Source organism: Xenopus laevis, chromosome 6L (genome assembly GCF_017654675.1).
Source record: "Xenopus laevis strain J_2021 chromosome 6L, Xenopus_laevis_v10.1, whole genome shotgun sequence".
NCBI lineage: Eukaryota > Metazoa > Chordata > Amphibia > Anura > Pipidae > Xenopus > Xenopus laevis.
In genome coordinates, this window is record NC_054381.1 from 41,028,068 (window position 1) to 41,046,205 (window position 18,138).

At 41.5% G+C, this 18,138-nt stretch overlaps 1 protein-coding gene across 1 annotated transcript; it reads left to right on the forward strand.

The window, feature by feature from the left end:
- Positions 1 to 3,570: 3,570 nt before the first annotated feature.
- malsu1.L (mitochondrial assembly of ribosomal large subunit 1 L homeolog) lies at positions 3,571 to 9,424 on the forward strand. The gene is made up of 4 exons (XM_018267356.2): positions 3,571 to 3,935; positions 4,332 to 4,519; positions 6,501 to 6,582; positions 8,963 to 9,424. The coding sequence occupies exons 1-4, from the start codon at positions 3,665 to 3,667 to the stop codon at positions 9,133 to 9,135; spliced, it is 714 nt and encodes a 237-aa protein (XP_018122845.1). The 5' UTR covers positions 3,571 to 3,664; the 3' UTR covers positions 9,136 to 9,424.
- The last annotated feature ends 8,714 nt before the right edge of the window (positions 9,425 to 18,138 follow it).

Below are 18,138 nucleotides of genomic sequence, written 5' to 3' on the forward strand. Positions count from 1 at the left end.
ATAGGCAGCCCAAACATAATTACATATACAAGTGGATTATCTAGTGAGAATCCTATTTATCTACATTAGAAGAACATTGTTAGCATTAAAAGAAAAGCCTTCCTTAAACTCTTCCTTAAGAAATGCAACGTTATGCACCAAACATAGCTGTATATCAAAGTGTGCTGGCAAGTCTTATAAAGCGATGCATGGAAATAGAAAGACTTGAAGCAAACGTTGCTTTATACAACGAGAAACAGATTCCCCCCTCCCTCAGGGTCCAATGGATAATATTTGTCTTCCTCTCTTCTGCCTCTTTCATGCTTTTTAAATAGGGAGTTACTGACCCCCCAAACTGGAAAGCTAAATAATTCCAAAGCCACAGAAAATAAAAAACAATTACAAAATGTTCCAGATTAGCATGGTCTCCATCATACAAAATGTTAATGGTTTAGTAGCACTTCAATGCTGGTGATTGTGGATATTGTCAGGGCCGGATTTACCCTCCTTCCCCCCTAGGCCCAGCTACTGTGCCGCCCCCCCCACACGCATTTTCTGGATGTGAATCTTTTTCCAATCAGGACATTTATGCAAAAGTGGATCAGATGGATCAACTAGCAGTTAGGCTTGTTTGAGATATATCTATATATATTCTCTATATATAGACACCTTTTTATACATAGATGCAGAGAGAGATGTGTCCCTTGTTTTGATAAATTGTCAATTGTGCTACAGTGGGCAGCCGCAGCATCAGTTAAATATTTATTATAAAATAAAAAAGGTCAAATCTTGGCAGCATCATAATCTTTGTAGTTCCTATTTCTCAGCAGACATTATCCCTTATAATACATGAGTGATACTCTGAGTTCCCTGTGTAACTCAGCCTGCAGCCTTGTGCCTTTATATGGTCACAGAACAACCCCTCAGTGACTCCTAATATCCTTATAATTTACAGTAGGGGGTACATTATCCCTTATAATACATGAGTGATACTCCGAGTTCCCTGTATAACTTAGCCTGCAGCCTTGTGCCTTTATATGGTTACTGGACCCCTCAGTGACTTCTAATATCCTTATTTACAGTAGGGGGTACATTATCCCTTATAATACATGAGTGATACTCAGAGTTCCCTGTATAACTCAGCCTGCAGCCTTGTGCCTTTATATGGTCACAGAACAACCCCGTCAGTAACTTCTAATATCCTTATCATTTACAGTAGGGGGTACATTATCCATTATAATACATAAGTGATACTCAGAGTTCCCTGTATAACTCAGCCTGCAGCCTTGTGTCTTTATATGGCCATAGAACCCCTCAGTGACTTCTAATATCCTTATCATTTACAGTAGGGGGTACATTATCCCTTATAATACAAGAACTGAAATGGTTTTCATTTTGTAGGAAGCAGGAAAGGGACATAAAAAAATCTGTAACAGGTTTAGACGTTAGAACACTTGTGATTCTGCACCTCCAGCAAATCTGCAAGTTGACTGACATATTTCTCTACATGGCCGATATACAGCAGATCTGCAGGGAAAATATTAAATGTACATACCAGGAACAGATCACCTTGCTGGGACACACGCAGCACAGCAGAGGCAGCCGCAGCACGAGCACAGAGAGGAGTGGGAGGGGGCGGAGCCTCAGCGGGAGATAGGCTGGAGGAGCGGTCCTAAAGCCAGCCGGATCTATCAGGAGCAGCCGACTTACACAAGATGTTAGGGGGCGTCTTCTTGCCGCCCTTAACATCTTGCCGCCCTAGGCCCGGACCTAGGGGGCCTTTCCCTAAATCCGGGCCTGGATATTGTTGCAAAAATAATTTATAGCCATGTGACTATATTGTGCAAACGGTCACTTCCCTTCTTTAAAAACCAGACTGCGAGATTCAAAACCAGTGGAAATCCTACTTGAAACTTTCATTTAGAGGGAAGCAGGTTGGATTCCCCGCTGATCTGTACAGCATTGAGCGTGCACTGTGTGGCTGGTAGAAAAGAGATGGCCGCCTTAAATTAACTTTTAGTATGATGTAGAAAGTGATATTTTTAGACCATTTGCACTTGTTTTATTATTTGTGGTTACGGAGTTATTAGCTTTTTAACCAGTAGTTTTCCAGTTTGCAATTTCAGCAATCTGGTTGCTAGGGTCCAAATTACCCTAGCAACCATGCAGTGGTGTTAACAACTCTGGGCCTTCCCCCCCCCCCACACACAACTTTTTTGAAGGGGCCCAGCACCAACTGCAGGGAGCTGTTTCCCCAGCTTTCTTCCCCCCCCGCCAACAACTCTGGGCCGCTCTTCCCTCGGCGAAAAAGCTTTGAAGGGGTCAGGCACCAAATGCAGAGAGCGGCTTCCTGGCTCTTCCCGTCCGTTCAAGTGTATGCACGCCTGCCATCACAGGTGGAAGCTGAGCCCAAGGTAGAGTCCTGTGCGGAACCAATTTCTAAGACCCGATTCCGCAAAACACATATTGACCCACTTTGATCCGCGACCCGACCCCGCCACTGCCTTATCCGCAACCCACCGACCACCATCAAACAGGAAGTGGCATCATCAAAAGTGGGCGAGGACAGAAACAATTTCTGTAAAACTTTAAAATATAGACAATATTACATGAGATAATAAATTTAGACCCGCGGGTATACCCGTACCTGAAAATCTTCCCCTCATTCTGCAGGGTGCCGCTTTTCTTGCGGGTAACCTGCAGGTTTTCGAATCCTTTGTATCACAGACAGCACCATCCATAAATGTATTTTTGGCTTGAAAAAAGTCCTATGCAGCTCTGAAACGTTGTGTATCTGGGTCAAGAGCCTATGTCTCAATAAAGGCATTTTAAGAAAATACATTTATGGATGATGCTGTCTGTGATACAAAGGATTCAAAATCAGTTGGTGGTGGAAACTGTGAGACTTGCACCAAATGAAAGGATTTTTGGAGGTATGAGTGCTGGCTAAACTCTTGCAGTAACCTGCAGGTACCCGACCCGTGCAGGACTCTAGGCCAAGGCCCCCTTTTCCCCCCACAACTGTGGGGTCTGCTTCCTCTAAAGTTACACCACTGCAACCATGCATTGATTTGAATAAGAGACTGGAATATGAATAGGAGAGGCCTGAATAGAAAGATGAGGAATAAAAAGTAGCAATAACAATACATTTGTAACCTTGGGGTAGACTCCATGATCGATTTTGTCGCGATCCGACGCGCTGCGACAAAACGCAAAAATAAGGTAAGAGATAGAATTGTCGCATGGCGTCTGCATCCGACAGTCGTGTCGCGTCGGATCAACGCAGCAACACCATGTGACAATTCTATCTCTTACCTTATTTTTGTCGCAGCGCGTCGGATCGCGACAAAATCGCTCGTGGAGTCCTACCCTTACAGAGCATTTGTTTTTAGAGGGGTCAGTGACCCCATTCGATAGCTGAAAAGTCAGAAGACAATTCAAAAACTATAAAAAGAAAAAATGAAGGCCAATTGAAAAATTGCTGAGAATTAGCCATTATATATATCTGTGGTTAGTCTTCTTAGAAATAAAATAAAAACGTATGGCTCAGCAGCGCCACCTAGCGCTACAATTTGGTAGTGGGGAACGTCACAGACGCAAATTGGCGAACTGACGCATCAGGACGTTCCGAGGCGGCGCTGTAACTCGCATTGCTGCATTTTGCGGCTATCGTTGCGGTAGGAGTATGTGGGCACAGTGTCTGTCCCGGTTGTCGGTTCGTTTGTACCGACCGGGGAAATGCCTCATTAAGAACCAATTGTATTGGCGGCGCCATATGCCCTTGAAGCCAGAGGGCCGGACGGCTTTCACGTGGGACTCCGGGATCAGGCCGCTGTGCTCAGCCGGGAGCAGGGTGAGTGACCCTATCAGCGAAGCGGAGCAACGCGAAGCCCACTCACATGGTAGCGCGTTTACTGAGGATCCTTCCGCCAACCCTGATGGAGAGGCGGAAGTGGGTAAGTCACCTTATGTGTGGCCTTCAGGGGATCTTGGGAAGTGGCTGCAGAGCAACAGGCTGTTACTATATACATATCACCGTGCACTGAAAGGCAGCCAGAGAGGAACAAGCAGTCACTATATGTACTTGTATATGTATTTTACACACACAGACAACAGTTACGTGGAACAGCCATTTGCCCAGCTTGCTTTTGGATTCAGCACCCCCCTCACTTGAACTATTATTTGGTCTCCCCCCGCCAAGCTCTTAAAGGGGAAGTAAATGTATTCTTCAAACTTTATGCAATGTGTCCGCCTACTTCTTACTGTTCCTTTTATTTCGTAGCCTTTTATACAGCGTTTGGACATTAGCGAAACACAGTGTTAACTGAATTCATTGTCATTTTATATTTTAGTTTGTACAGAAGATTTGCTTCCCAGTTTTGACATTGAAACCCTGGTCGGCTTGCTGAGGCAGGAGAACGCCAAAGACCTGTGCGTGATACGCGTCCCCCCAGAACTCAAGTACACGGACCATTTTGTGGTGGTCAGTGGATTCTCTACGCGGCACATCCAAGCCATGGCGCAGTATGCTTTGAAAGTGGTACGTTTCTTTACCCCATAAGTTGCATTATTAGCCATGAGTAGTTAAGAGTGTGAATAAAGATACATCTTTAAATAAAATCCTCACAACTTTTTTTTCAAAATGAATCAGTTCATAGTGCTGCTTCAGCAGAATTCTGCACTAAAATCCATTTCTCAAAAGAGTAAACAGATTTTTTTAAATTCAGTTTTAAAATCTGACATGGGGCTAGACATATTGGCAATTTCCCAGCTGCCCCAAGTCATGTGACTTGTGCTCTGATAAACTTCAACCACTCTTTACTGCTGTACTGCAAATTGGAGTGATATCACCCCCTCCCTTTTCCCTCCAGCAGCCAAACAAAAGAACAATGGGAAGGTAACGAGATAGCAGCTCCCTAACACAAGATAACAGCTGCCTGGTAGATCTAAGAACAACACTCAGTAGTAAAAACCCATGTCTCACTGAGACACATTCAGTTACATTGAGAAGGAAAAACAGCAGCCTGCCAGAAAGCATTTCTCTCCTAAAGTGCAGGCACAAGTCACATGACTGGGGGCAGCTGGGAAATTGACAAAATGTCTAGCCCCATGTCAGATTTCAAAATTGAATATAAAAAAATCTGTTTGCTCTTTTGAGAAATGGATTTCAGTGCAGAATTCTATGGAGTAGCACTATTAACTGATGCGTTTTGAAAAAAACATGTTTTCCGATGACAGGATCCCTTTAAATAACAACTAAATGCTTTACTTCTATCAATTTCACTGGCCAAACCAAACAATAACACCCAATCAGGTCAAATCCTTTCTCACAGAGAATTCCAATGGTAGGACCAGCCTTTCCCTAGTATAAAACCCCCCTCACATTCCTGAGCTGGGGTCCGCAGTCATGCATGCGTTGTACACATTCTGTCCTAAACAGCATGGCCCACGTGTCCCAGCATCACCCTTAAACTGTAGGCATGCTGGTAACTCTTAAACCAAATAAAATGTAATATAAAAGGTTTGTTCACCTTTGAGCTAACTTTGAGTATGATGTAGAGAGTGACATCCCGATACAATTTGCATTTGCTTTTTATTTTATTTATATTGGTGGTTTTTGAGCTAACTTTGCTTTTATTTAGCAGCTCTCCAGTTTGTGATTTCAGCAGTCTGGAAACTAGGGTCCAAATTACCCTAGCAACCAGGCATTGATTTGAATAAGAGACTGGTATATGAATAGGAGAGGGCATGAATAGAAAGATGAGTAATAAAATTAGGGATGCACCGAATCCATTATTTTGGATTCGGCCAAACCCCCGAATCCTTCGCGAAAGATTCGGCCGAACGGAATCCGAACCCTAATTTGCATATGCTAATTAGGGGTGAGAATGGAAAAACATTTTTTACTTCCTTGTTATGTGACAAAAAGTCATGTGATTTCCCTCCCTGTCCCTAATTTGCATATGCAAATTAGAAGTCGGATTCAGTTCGGCTGGGCAGAAGGATTCGGCTGAATCCGAATCCTGCTGAAAAAGGCTGAATCCCGAACCGAATCCTGGATCCGGTGCATCCCTAAATAAAGTGTAGCAATAATGCATGTGTAGCCTTAAAGCGCATTTGTTTAAGATGGGGTCAGTGACCCCTAGTTGAAAGCTGGAAAGAGTCAGAAGAAGAAAAAGGCAAATCATTTTAAAACTATAAAAAAAATATCTATAGAAATAAGTCAGATCATCTGGACTTAAAAAAATAACGACCAATTGAAAAGTTACTTGGGGTTAGCCATTCTATAACATACTAAAAGTTAACGTAAAGGTGAACCACCTCATTTAATGTAAAAAACAAGGTCATTCTGTATATCACAAATTGATCAGCGTAAGGTTTACGTATGTCCATAGTCGATCATACAGTATCTGGCTCTCAGAAAATGGTAAGTTGTGAGACGTTTGTAACACTGGAGCAGCTCAAATGCTTGCAAGAACATTTATTTACTTTATTTATTGTGTTTTATTCTTGTGTCTCAGTATAAATACCTGAAAAGGGAGGACGAGCCACACGTTCAGATAGAAGGTGCGGACACGGATGACTGGATGTGCATAGATTTTGGTAAATAAACAATCAACAGCTAGATTTTAGGATATAGAGCTATAAATAAAATGGATAACCATTACTGGCATGCTTGAAGCCTCTAGTGACCAAACAGACATATAACATGTTATTCAAAAACATTTTTCTAAATGCATGCTCTTTATGTAAAAAATATTGTTTATTGGATCATATTAAAATATCAAAAACACTCCACATGGAGCCTAACACGTTAGATCCTCACCTAGCAATTAGTCATAGGCAATTTCTAATGGGACACTTGTCCTAGATACTTATATACCATCTCATATAAACCCTAAAACCAATCACAATTCAACACATCTATTGTATAAGTCATTAATTAGAGCCTTGTCCATTGGCCCACTCAGTTAGAAAACACTTATACAAAATACAAATTCCATGTTACGGGGTAAAAGTTGAAAAAAGTTTTTCATTGTTAAAACTGACAATATAGTTTTCAAATACTTGTGATGTTTAACCATATTTGAAAACTATTTATATTGTCAGTTTTAACTGTGAAAAACTGTTTTCCAATTTTACCCCGTAACATGGAATTTGTATTATGTATTATTGTATTATGTATTATCTAACTGAGTGGGCCAATAGACAAGGCTCTAATTAATGACTTGTACAACAGATGTGTTGAATTGTGATTGGTTTTAGTATTGGGAGGGTTTATATAAGATGGAATATAAGTATCTGGGACATGTGTCCCATTAGAGATTGTCTGTCTATGACTAAGCGCTAGGTAAGCATGAAACACTTAATCACTTAGAAATCCGTATACTCCTCTAACCCACTCTGCTCCCTCCCTCTGGAATTTACTTTGGCTGTTGGCTCGTGAGCATGCTCAGTTCTATATTTAGCTCAGATTACTAAACACACCCTCCACTCTAACAGCCAATGAAGAGATAGCATTGCTGGTTCTACAATTAAGAGTACAAGTGGAGCTCACCAAATCTCTTTGTCGGATTTTCGCACTGGGTATCCTGTGTGTGATATCCCAATTGAGTCAATCTGTGGAAATATGTAAAGGTGTGGGACAAATCCAAGGCAGCAACTGGACTGCAAAACTTCTTTACTGGGGATAGAGATACACAACATGTTTCGGGCAGCGCCCTTTGTCAATTGCTGGTTCCCATTAGGGATGCACCAAATCCACTATTTTGGATTTGGCCGAACCCCGAATCCTTCGCAAAAGATTCGGCCAAATACCGAACCCTAATTTGTATATGCAAATTAGTGGTGGGAAGGGGAAAACATTTTTTACTTCTTTGTTTTGTTCCCTAGTTCCCATAGAAACTCTAGCTGTCTGATCCTATTTCTTTCTCCTAACCAACTCTCCTGAGCTCACATTTACGTTGCGTTTTTAAAAAAGAACAGCCAGGCGTAAATACGCATAAACTGCACTACCACTGAAACTAATGGAAATCGCACTATGGGAATTCACACAGGGTGCTTGCAATCTAAAATCCGCCACAGGACGCCAGTATTGGCGTTTTTTAGCAGAAACGCCAATACGTCAAGAAACTACCAAATCAATAGACTCTATGGGATCTGCACGTTTGAAACCACACTTTGCGTAAATACGCAGCGTATTTTAAATATGGCGTCCAAATTCTAAATGAGAACAATGAAAACAATGAGAAGTGAATGTTGGGAAAAGAATCGTACGTGCTGAAAAACGCATGAAAAATGCACGTTGACGGATGCATTTGGTTCCAGTGGCGTATTTACACCTGGCTGTTCTTTTTAAAAAAACGCAACGTAAAAACGCCACGTCTGGCCTTGCCCTTACAGTGCTCAACCCCAGCAGAGATTTTTATCTAAGTATGTCGTGCATTCTGCATTGCATGAACTTTACAGCATACATGTCTCAATATTACCGATGATGAGGGGAAAATGGCCGCCAGGTGGAAGGTGCTATTTGTTTTAGGAAAATGTGATGGCGCTGGCAAATGGAGGGGGTCTATGCAGTACAAATGATGTGGCTTGGGTGGGGAAGATATGCCCAATTTATATATTATTGGTAGGAAAATGTAGGCTTTACATGTCAGTGGCTGGTTTATTTTTTTTTGTGCATTCCAACACACTGGAAAGAATTGGTTAACTACTGATGGGAGCACACATATACAGCAAACTCAGGTACAATTGTGCACAGTTGCATCCATATTGATTGTTTACATGATCTCAAGTGTGCGGAATGCTCAAAAAAGCCACCACAGGGCAACACATTTACAAAAGCACGAGTCCAGCGCTCTGATAAGTGAATAGAGAGTTGGGAAGTTTACCTATAGTGTTTAATATTTTCACACTTTGAATTAAAAAATGGAAATGTAAATTCCTTTATAACTTACCTCTATCTGTGTGTGTTTTACAGGTAACATTGTTGTGCATTTTATGCTGCCAGAAACCAGAGAAAAATATGAACTGGAGAAACTATGGACTTTGCGCTCATATGATGATCAGTTGTCACAGATTGCCCCGGAGGTCTTACCTTCTGACTTTACTTTTGGACTTCAGTCACACAAAGATGGAATCCTAGGAGTGTGAGCCATGTTGGTTTAATGGATGGATAAAGTAAATGTACTTCTTGCATATCGGTGTCCGTGATAGAAGCACAAGGGAGTCCTGTTTAAATCTTGTTCGAACACGTGGTACCTGGTGAGAGAGAGGTGCAGCAAGTTCCACGTTATAGCACTAGTGTGTTTTCTCACTGGAAGCAGCTTTCCATGTCTGTAAAATGTAAAAACCTATTACATACGAGGAAAAGATTCACAACCAATATTGTATATCTGATCAATTGTATTTTCTATAAAACATTCAAGTACAAAGACAATAATTTATGGTGTTGGGGGTCTTTCTGCTCACACGGGAGGTAGAAAACAATCTCCAAATTTTATCCATTTACGGCAACTTGTTTTTTTGTTGACTATAAAGAATGGTCTGCCTAAGACAATCAAAAGGCAGCTCACACTGTTGTCACAAAAACTGGCATTAAGCAGAGATGGAAAGTGCTGTATCTGTCACAGACAGAGCCTTTTCCTTGAATGTGAATGGGATGCAAATGTGTGTATTAAACCATATGCATTTTATTTGCATTATTCATGGCTCACCTAGCATATTAAACTTTTTGGTCACTCCGCTGTCTTAAAGAGGGAAAACTATGGGGTACCTCCCCTTTACCTATAATACCACTGGACCAATGGAAACACAATCACTCCAACAAGGCATACATTATACTTAAACTTACACGATATTCTGTTATTCAGTTTGTTTGGGCCAACAGGTCAAATGATTAAAACAGCAGATAGGGAAGAGATATAGCAGCTCATTTACTGATGCACCAAACACTGGAAGATCAATTTTTAAACATGTGATCTTCAAAGCGACCAATATCCATAGTACTCATACATGATGAACAGTTGGGATCATACAACCAATACTATCAAACAAGTTGGGCCATAATTACCCCACCACCATCCCGAAGGTCCCCACAATAACAGATCAGCTCTCTCCACTATATCATGAAAGTCACAATTCATATGTCTAAACCTACGCTGGAGTGATGAACTGAATCCTACCTGCCCAACCATCTTTCATCTCTATATGGCAATCCAGCAATGGCAAAATTTCAGATAATAAGCATAACTCAACGCCAGGGTCTTGGGTTTGTTTTTGGTGAAATATTCTATTCCAAAAACATTCTAGTAGATGAACGGCCTTCTGATGAGAACTGGCTCTAATGTGCATGTTGTGTAGAAAATAGACCTGATTGGAGGGATTAAATATCTTATTAACCATAATAATAGCAGGTCTACTTAGTACAGGTATGGGACCTGTTATCCAGAATGCTCGGGACCTGGGGGTTTTCAGATAATGGATCTTTCTGTAATTTGGGTCTTCATGCCTTAAAAGGAACAGTAACGTCAAAAAATAAAATTGTTTTAAAGTAATGAAAATATAATGCAGTGTTGCCCTGCACCGGTAAAACTGTTTGCTTCAGAAACACTACTATTGTTTATACAAATAAGCTGCTGTGTAGCAATGGGGGCAGCTATTCAAATGAGAAAAGGCTCAGGTTACACAGCAGATAAGCTCTGTCTGTCTGATGGTGTTATCTGTCATCCATTAGTTATCCTGTGCCATATAGCCATTTTTCAATTTCCACCATTGCTACACAGCAGCTTGTTCATATGAACTATAGTAGTGTTTCTGAAGCAAACAGATCAGTTTTACCAGTGCAGAGCAACACAACCTGATATTTTCATTACTTTAAAGCACTTTCATTTTTTGGTGTTACTGTTTTGCTTCCAACAAGGATTAATTATATCTTAGTTTGGATCAAGTACAAGGTACCGTTTTATTATTACAGAGAAAAAGGAAAACCTTTTTAAAAATTTGGATAAAATGGAGTCCATGGAGCTTTCTGGATATCGGGTTTCCGGATAAGGGATCTTATATCTGTATGATGTGTTTGGGTACTTTGTCTACTGTTTTATGCATTTAATTCTTTTTTCAAACTCATCTACTAAAATGAAATGAAAGAAATGGCCAATAAGAACTCTGTTAACTCAAACTTGCCAGTAGGATCAGGGCTGGATTGCCCACTAGGCACCCTATCCACTTGCCTAGGACCCACCTAGCTTTAGGGGCCCAGCCCTGGATCTTGCCCCACCCTCCTCATTGCCTGCCCACGTCCCTTTGTGATGTCGCCCTTTCGCTGGGCAAACAAATAAAAAGCCTGGGTGAGAGTGGGAGCCGGATCTTTTGCATGCAAACTGACCAGCTAGTAGGAGGCTTGATAAAGGGCAGGAGCCCAAAATGTTACCTGGTTTTTGGCACAAATAAACACTTCAACACTGTCTTATAGGAATGCTGCAGAGTGAATTTTCTGCAAACTGACCAGCTAGTAGATCCTTCAGTTGGCTGCTTCTGCTGCTTTTTCTGCCGTTGTTTGAACAATTACTACTGAGCTGAGAAAACCAAAATTGATGCCTATCTGGGTGCAAAGTAATTGGAGAGGGTCTCTGCAGGATCAAGGCTACAGCTGAGCAGTCTCTACTACTCTCTAGTCATCCCATGTGGTTGCAAAAAAATTGTGACAGGACTGTCTGTGTGACTGACTGGGTGGGAACTGGCTGGGGCTGATCTTACTGACAGGTCTGGGGTGTGAGGCAGCTTGATGCTGTATGCTGTTGCTTCAGGTTATGCCTCTGTATAAAAAATACTCTCATCTGAAGCAGCTTCTCTTATTTATGTCACTGCTTCCTTTTATACCCATAGGTAGGAGCTGCCATACCATTCGCATCTGTGTAGATATAGCATTCCATTAAAAGACAAGGTAAAAAAAAAAAAAAAGACAAGGTAAAGTTAATTCACAAAGATGTGCACTTGTACTCATTCACAAAACGTTTTAGCTAAGCGCACAAGCTAAATCAGTGCGCACATAAAACAATAGGCGCCGTAAAAAAATGTTTTGTTTTGCCAGTTATAATATTTCCAAAATTCAGGAAATATTTTTAGAAATAAAGTTTACCATTTCCAGTGTCAAAATGGAGTGTGGTGGGGGGGGAGGGTTTGATCAGTCAGGTGAGTGTCTCCAATTGAAATCTGAAGGCATTGGGGCTGTGCCACAGGCTGGTGGGTATGAAATTGATCAGGTGCAGTTCCCCTGTTGTGCAGATGGGGTGGTGTGGGATCTGTGAGTGCCTGCAGTTTTCTTCTTTGGTTGAAGCCCATCAGATGGCCCCATACCCTGCCCAATAAGCTGTCAATTTAGTCTGTTGGCAGCTTATATCTGCCCGTGTATGGGGACCATAAGAAAGAGATGCGGGGTAAGAAAGAGATAATGGTGAAAAGGAGTGGTCTGAATAAAAAGAAACATAAGGAGAGGAGACCAAAAAGAGAAGAACAACAACAATGGCTCCTAAGAAGGAAATGGTGAGAAAATGGACAGTGGGAAATAAATAGGAAAGGTGTATAAGATAAAAGGAATGGAAGGAAAAGAAAATTGGGTGTCGATACATGATGGGAAATGGAAAAGCAGTGGAAAGCAGAAGTGGAAAGATGTTAGAGGACGGGGAAAATTAAAGATGGTAGGGAAAGAAAACAAATAGGCAAGTATTGAATGAAATTGAAAAAATAATAAAAAAAAGTGGATAGAAGCAAAGGTGGCAATAAACATAAAAGAAGTGAAAAAACAGAAGGAAAACACAAAAGTAAATGAATATACCAGAAGATAAGAAAACAGAATGGAATATGAGCCAATGAGTAACAGAAGGTGAGCTCCATGCATATATGTATGAAGGCTGATATAATTGTAGGGTTAACTGTGTCTTTTAGTTGCTGATGTTTTTGAAGACTGGAGGTGGAGCTTTAGAGAGCTAATAGAGATAACATTATAGACTGCAACATCACTTGCTTTTTGGCTGGACAAATTTGTCAGTGTTGGGGGCTAGTACTCACTGCCTTTTACTGTATATATGATGCTTCGGGGCCGGTACCCGCTGCCTCTCACAGTGTGCTGTATGTCAGTGATCCCCAACCAGTAGCTTGTGAGTAACATGTTGCTCTCCAACCCCTTGAATGTTGCTCTCAGGGTCTTCAAAGCAGGTGCTTATTTTTGAATTCCAAGCTTGAAAGCAGGTTTTAATTGCATAAAAACGAAGTATAGTGCCAAGCAGAGATCCCTACTGACAGTCCACATAGGGGCTACCAAATAGCCAATTGCAGCCCTCATTTGGCACCCCAGGGGACTTTTTCATGCTTGTGTTGCTCCACAACTCTTTTTACATTCGAATGTGGCTCACGGGTACAAAAGGTTGGGGACCCCTGGTATATGTGATGCTGCCTCTCTGTACATACTGCCGTGTGGTATCAGTATCAATTGTTCTGCATGTATACTGTACTTGTTGTGCCAGTTTCTACTGACTTTAATTTATAATGTGATTGGGATTCCAGAACCTCTAACTGCTTAAAGGGATACTGTCATAGGAAAACCTGTTTTTTTCAAAACACATCAGTTAATAGTGTTGCTCCAGCAGAATTCTGCACTGAAATCCATTTCTCAAAATTTCTCTTCTAAAGGTGCCCATACACTATAAGATCCGCTTGTTTGTCAAGGTCACCAAACGAGCGGATCTTAACCCGATATGCCCACTAACTGCCAGGGCCAAATGATCGGATTACAATACTACGAACGGGCTTCAACAGGTTGCAGGACCGCATCAACTAGCCGATGTGGTCCTGGATCGTATATAAAAAAAAAAAATCAAACTTGACCGATTGACATCTGGCTGATTTTTGGCCTGATATCGATTGGGAGGCCCCACACATGGGCAGATAAGCTGCTGAGCCAGTCTAAAGGACCGATATCCGCAGCTTTAATCTGCCCATGTATGGCCACTTTAAGAACAGCACTCTAGTAAAATCCAGGTCCCATTGTGACATATGCAGTTACACTGAGTAGGAGAAACAACAGGCTGCCAGAAAGCAGTTCCATCCTAAAGTGCTGGCTCTTTCTGAAAGCACATGACCAGGCAAAATGACATAAGATGGCTGCCTACACACCAATATTACAACTAAAAAAAATACACTTGCTGGTTCAGGAATGAAATTTTATATTGTAGAGTGAATTATTTGCAGTGTAAACAGTGTCATTTAGAAATAAAAACTACATCATAAAAATCATGACAGAATCCCTTTGGTGTGCCAGTGCACACAACTTCTTATTATACAATGTACTAACACACACTGATTTTAAATTGAGCTTGGGGCGCCAATGTATTTGAGGTATCAACACCCACTGCCTGCAGTGCCAACTTCTCATTAGTAACATCACCCTGATATAATGTCAGATTGGGAACAAATACTGCAGCTTAGGTTCTGCTTAAAATCTTGTAAAGACAAACTTTAATGTGGGTGAAGTTTAAGGGGCATGGCCTTCAATGTGGGAATGGCACATACATTTGCACACTATTCCTTTTTGTGCACACAACCTTATAAACTTAGGGAGAACATTACCATTAAATCTCCCTCCCACGTGCAATTTTGTGCAGAGGTGCTACAGAAATTATTTTCACCGGGGGGGGGGGGCTGGGCCCCTGAAGTTATTCCCCAGTACCATAATGGAGTTTAAGATCACAGTTAGTACTGAATCTGTGCTGTTATGAAGCTTACAAGCAGAACATACACACCTTTAGGGAGCTCATATACTGTCTGGAGTCATATTTGGGGATTTTACCAGATCAGGATGTGACAGATTTATCCTATTCATTTTCCTATAAACATCTTTGGTGGAACACATTGGTGTTATTTCACAAATTTTGGTACTTTACACTATAGATCTGTATTATTTGGACCTTTCTTTTTATTGTTTTTACGTGCGTGTACATCACCAGTTTCTAAATTTTTTTTTTTTTACATATTGGCTTGTGGTTTTATTCCTATTGAGAGTCAGGCTGAAGACTGAAAGTAGAGGGCACTCTGATCTTATTTGACATATTTCCCCTATGTGTATATATGCTGATTTGGGGGGCATCTGTAGGCAGTAGAAAGTAATAAATTGTGCTTTCTGTGGAACTGAGCATTGTAGGTCCAATAGATTCCCTGTCATGTCCCAAAAGCCCCTGGGTATTTCCTTTGTGGTATTAGATCATGTATGTGATACTGGTATACAGGTAGCAGAGACTTACTGACACATATACAGTATTTGTGCATTTAGTCATAGCTTTCCATGAGGTGGAGCCCATAATTGCTTTCAGGACCCCAGATCTAATGCTTTTGCAAACAGCAAATCTCCTGAAAATGCCTTCCCCTTCAGAAAGCTTTCGATTGCTGCAAGTAAAACACATTACTCGTGGTGATCCGGCTTAATTGCAGGAAACCGAGAAGGAAGGCAATTTCCGATGATTAAGGTGGATCATCTGCGTGAGCAACGTGTTTTACTTGCAGTGATCTGAAGGGGAAGTCATTTTCAAATTTTTAGTCCATTGAAGCATAGGTTTTCTGCGGGCAACAAAGCGCATCTGCCATTGCTCTTAAAGGAGAACTAAACCCCCCGCGATGTCAAGTCCCCACTCGCCCCCCTCCATTGGCAACTCTCTCTCTGCCTCCCCCCCCGCACAGTCTTACCCCAGAATCCTGTCTTGAAATAGTGACCACAAATGCAGAGTGAGCACAGCGGAGCTCACGGACGCCATCTTCCTTCCCTTCGGTGATTTCCGTCTCTTTTGCGCAGTTGTCGCAAAATGGAAGATTGCTCCAACTGCGCGTGCGCCATTATGACTCTCACTTCAAGAAGATTGCTGAAGAGAAGAAGATGGTGCCCGGGAGCCCTACTGTGCTCACTCTGCATGTGTAGTCACTATTTCAAGAGGGGACTGAATTCTGGAGTAAGACTGTACAGAGGGGAGGCAGGGAGGGGGGGGGCAGTGGGGACTTAACATAGTGGGAGGTTTAATTCTCTTTTAAGGGATAGAAATTAGTAGAATGGCTTTGCTTTGAATTATAATGTATATTTAGTGCTGCTGACATTTTCAAGCACAGCAAGTTACACCCATAGAGGTAAAGTGCTGCCTAGTGCTAAAAGTACATGGAAATCAGATGAGTTTCCAAGGGCCTGATATGGGTATTGAACCATTCCAAGCTCCAATGAGTTGCAGGTTTGTAGCTTAAAGATGGACCCTTTCTATTACTGTGTTGGGTACAACACAATGCTTTTCTCTTATTTATGGGAACAGCTTGTTGGACATTGCCAATAGGTTTGTTTTCTAGAATCAGCTTTCAGACCTGGCGGCATCTTAATCCGTAATTTTAGATACAGGTTCAATACCAGTTATAAATTTTCTTAGACAACTATTGTTCACATAATGCCAAGAACTCTTTTTAGGTAAATTACCATGTGTCTGCAAGAAATTGTCCAGGGGTGGGGAGGAGAATGTGATGATGGCAGAAGAGCAGGTAGATTTGAGCTGGAGGTTAAATTAAACTGTAAATGCAGTGTATTTAGCCTATAATATATATTTACTTATGCTGGGCAGAGGATTACCATATGTAATAATTCAATTCAATTGTATCCATTACTAGCAATCTTTTCCATCCTGGCATGGGAGACTAGAGTGTAACACAATTCATAGCATTCAGGCACACCAGGATATGGGTGCTCAGGGTTTTGGGGTCTTCTACTTTATCAAGTGTCAGAATTTTGATAGGGCACCCAACTAACCTGAAATCACTAACCAGACAATGTGAACAACTCGTACAGATTTACCTCCAAATGTGGATTTTGCTGCAGGAGGTTGGGTTGACTGAAACATAGTTCAGTTTATTCATGATTTTCCCCCTCCACAAAACATACAGATGGAGAGAGATTTGGCATTTGACTGGGTGCAGTGGCATAACTACATGTTACTGGGCCTCACAGCAAAATAATTTTAAGGCCCCCAACATATACAGATATTGCCCTGTTTTACCAATAAATGTTGAAATTGATCATTATTTGGGGCTCATGGGGCCGCCAATATCTTCTGGGCCCCACTGCAGCCACTGGGTCTGCTTCCTCTATAGTTACGCCCCTGTGTGTTTCTCTTAGACATCAATCCCCTTTCATGCCAATCACTCTTCTTACCCTAACAAATTCTGCATGATCCACGGCCCTTCGTTAAAGGAGTAGTTCACCTTTACAAGAACTTTTAGTATGCTATAAAAAGGCTCATTTTCAGCATTTTTCTTTTTAATTATTTGCTGCCTTTTTCTGAATCCTTACAACTTTGACTAACCCCCAGCAGTCAAAGAACTATTGCTCTGTGAGGCCACAACCGGGTCCTTTCCTTATTCATCTTCCTGACTGCCATTCACACCACTGCCTGGTTGCTTGCATAATTTGCATCCTAGCAACAAGATCCAGCTTCTGCAATTCTGCACATCATTCTATTGAAACTTATTGCAGTTAACAGCAGTCAGCCAAATTCTCAGCAAAATCATCCCATGTACTTAAGCAGCTGATCTATGTGAAACCTGCACATGACTTACTAAAAAGTTAATTTAAAGGGAACCACTCCTTTAACTATTCAGATATGGTGCATCAGATGAAATCCCCATTGAACCAACAGGTTGGTATGTATAGTTCATGTAGTGAAATCATACAAGTCTACATTTTATTGACGTGTGTATGAGAGCTTGATCTGTTGTTGGAAGTGCAGATCATTTTTGATGGGTGTGGGTTGCTTTGTGAACAACAAAAGCCAACACTGCAGTAGGGATGCACCAAATCCACTATTTGATATTCGGCCAAATCCCCGAATCCTGGGTGAAAGATTTGGCCGAATACCGAACCGAATTTGCATATGCAAATTAGTGGCAGGAAAGTGGAAAAACTCGTGACGAAAAGTCCTAAGATTTCCCTACCTGCACCTAATTTACATATGCAAATTAGGATTTGGATTGGCCAGGCACAAGAATTTGGCCGAATCCTGGTTTCAATGCATCCCTACTACGGGGACACTGTGGGCGATAACAAGGCAAGCCTATAACAGATACACAAGACACAAAGTC

What these genes read in the sequence shown, in the direction of transcription:
- malsu1.L (XM_018267356.2), top strand. Translation starts at nt 3,665, where the DNA reads ATGTGGGCACAGTGTCTGTCCCGGTTGTCGGTTCGTTTGTACCGACCG. An exon ending in TGATGGAGAGGCGGAAGTGG is followed by an intron (nt 3,936 to 4,331) that starts GTAAGTCACCTT and finishes TTTATATTTTAG; the next exon opens with TTTGTACAGAAGATTTGCTT. An exon ending in CGCAGTATGCTTTGAAAGTG is followed by an intron (nt 4,520 to 6,500) that starts GTACGTTTCTTT and finishes CTTGTGTCTCAG; the next exon opens with TATAAATACCTGAAAAGGGA.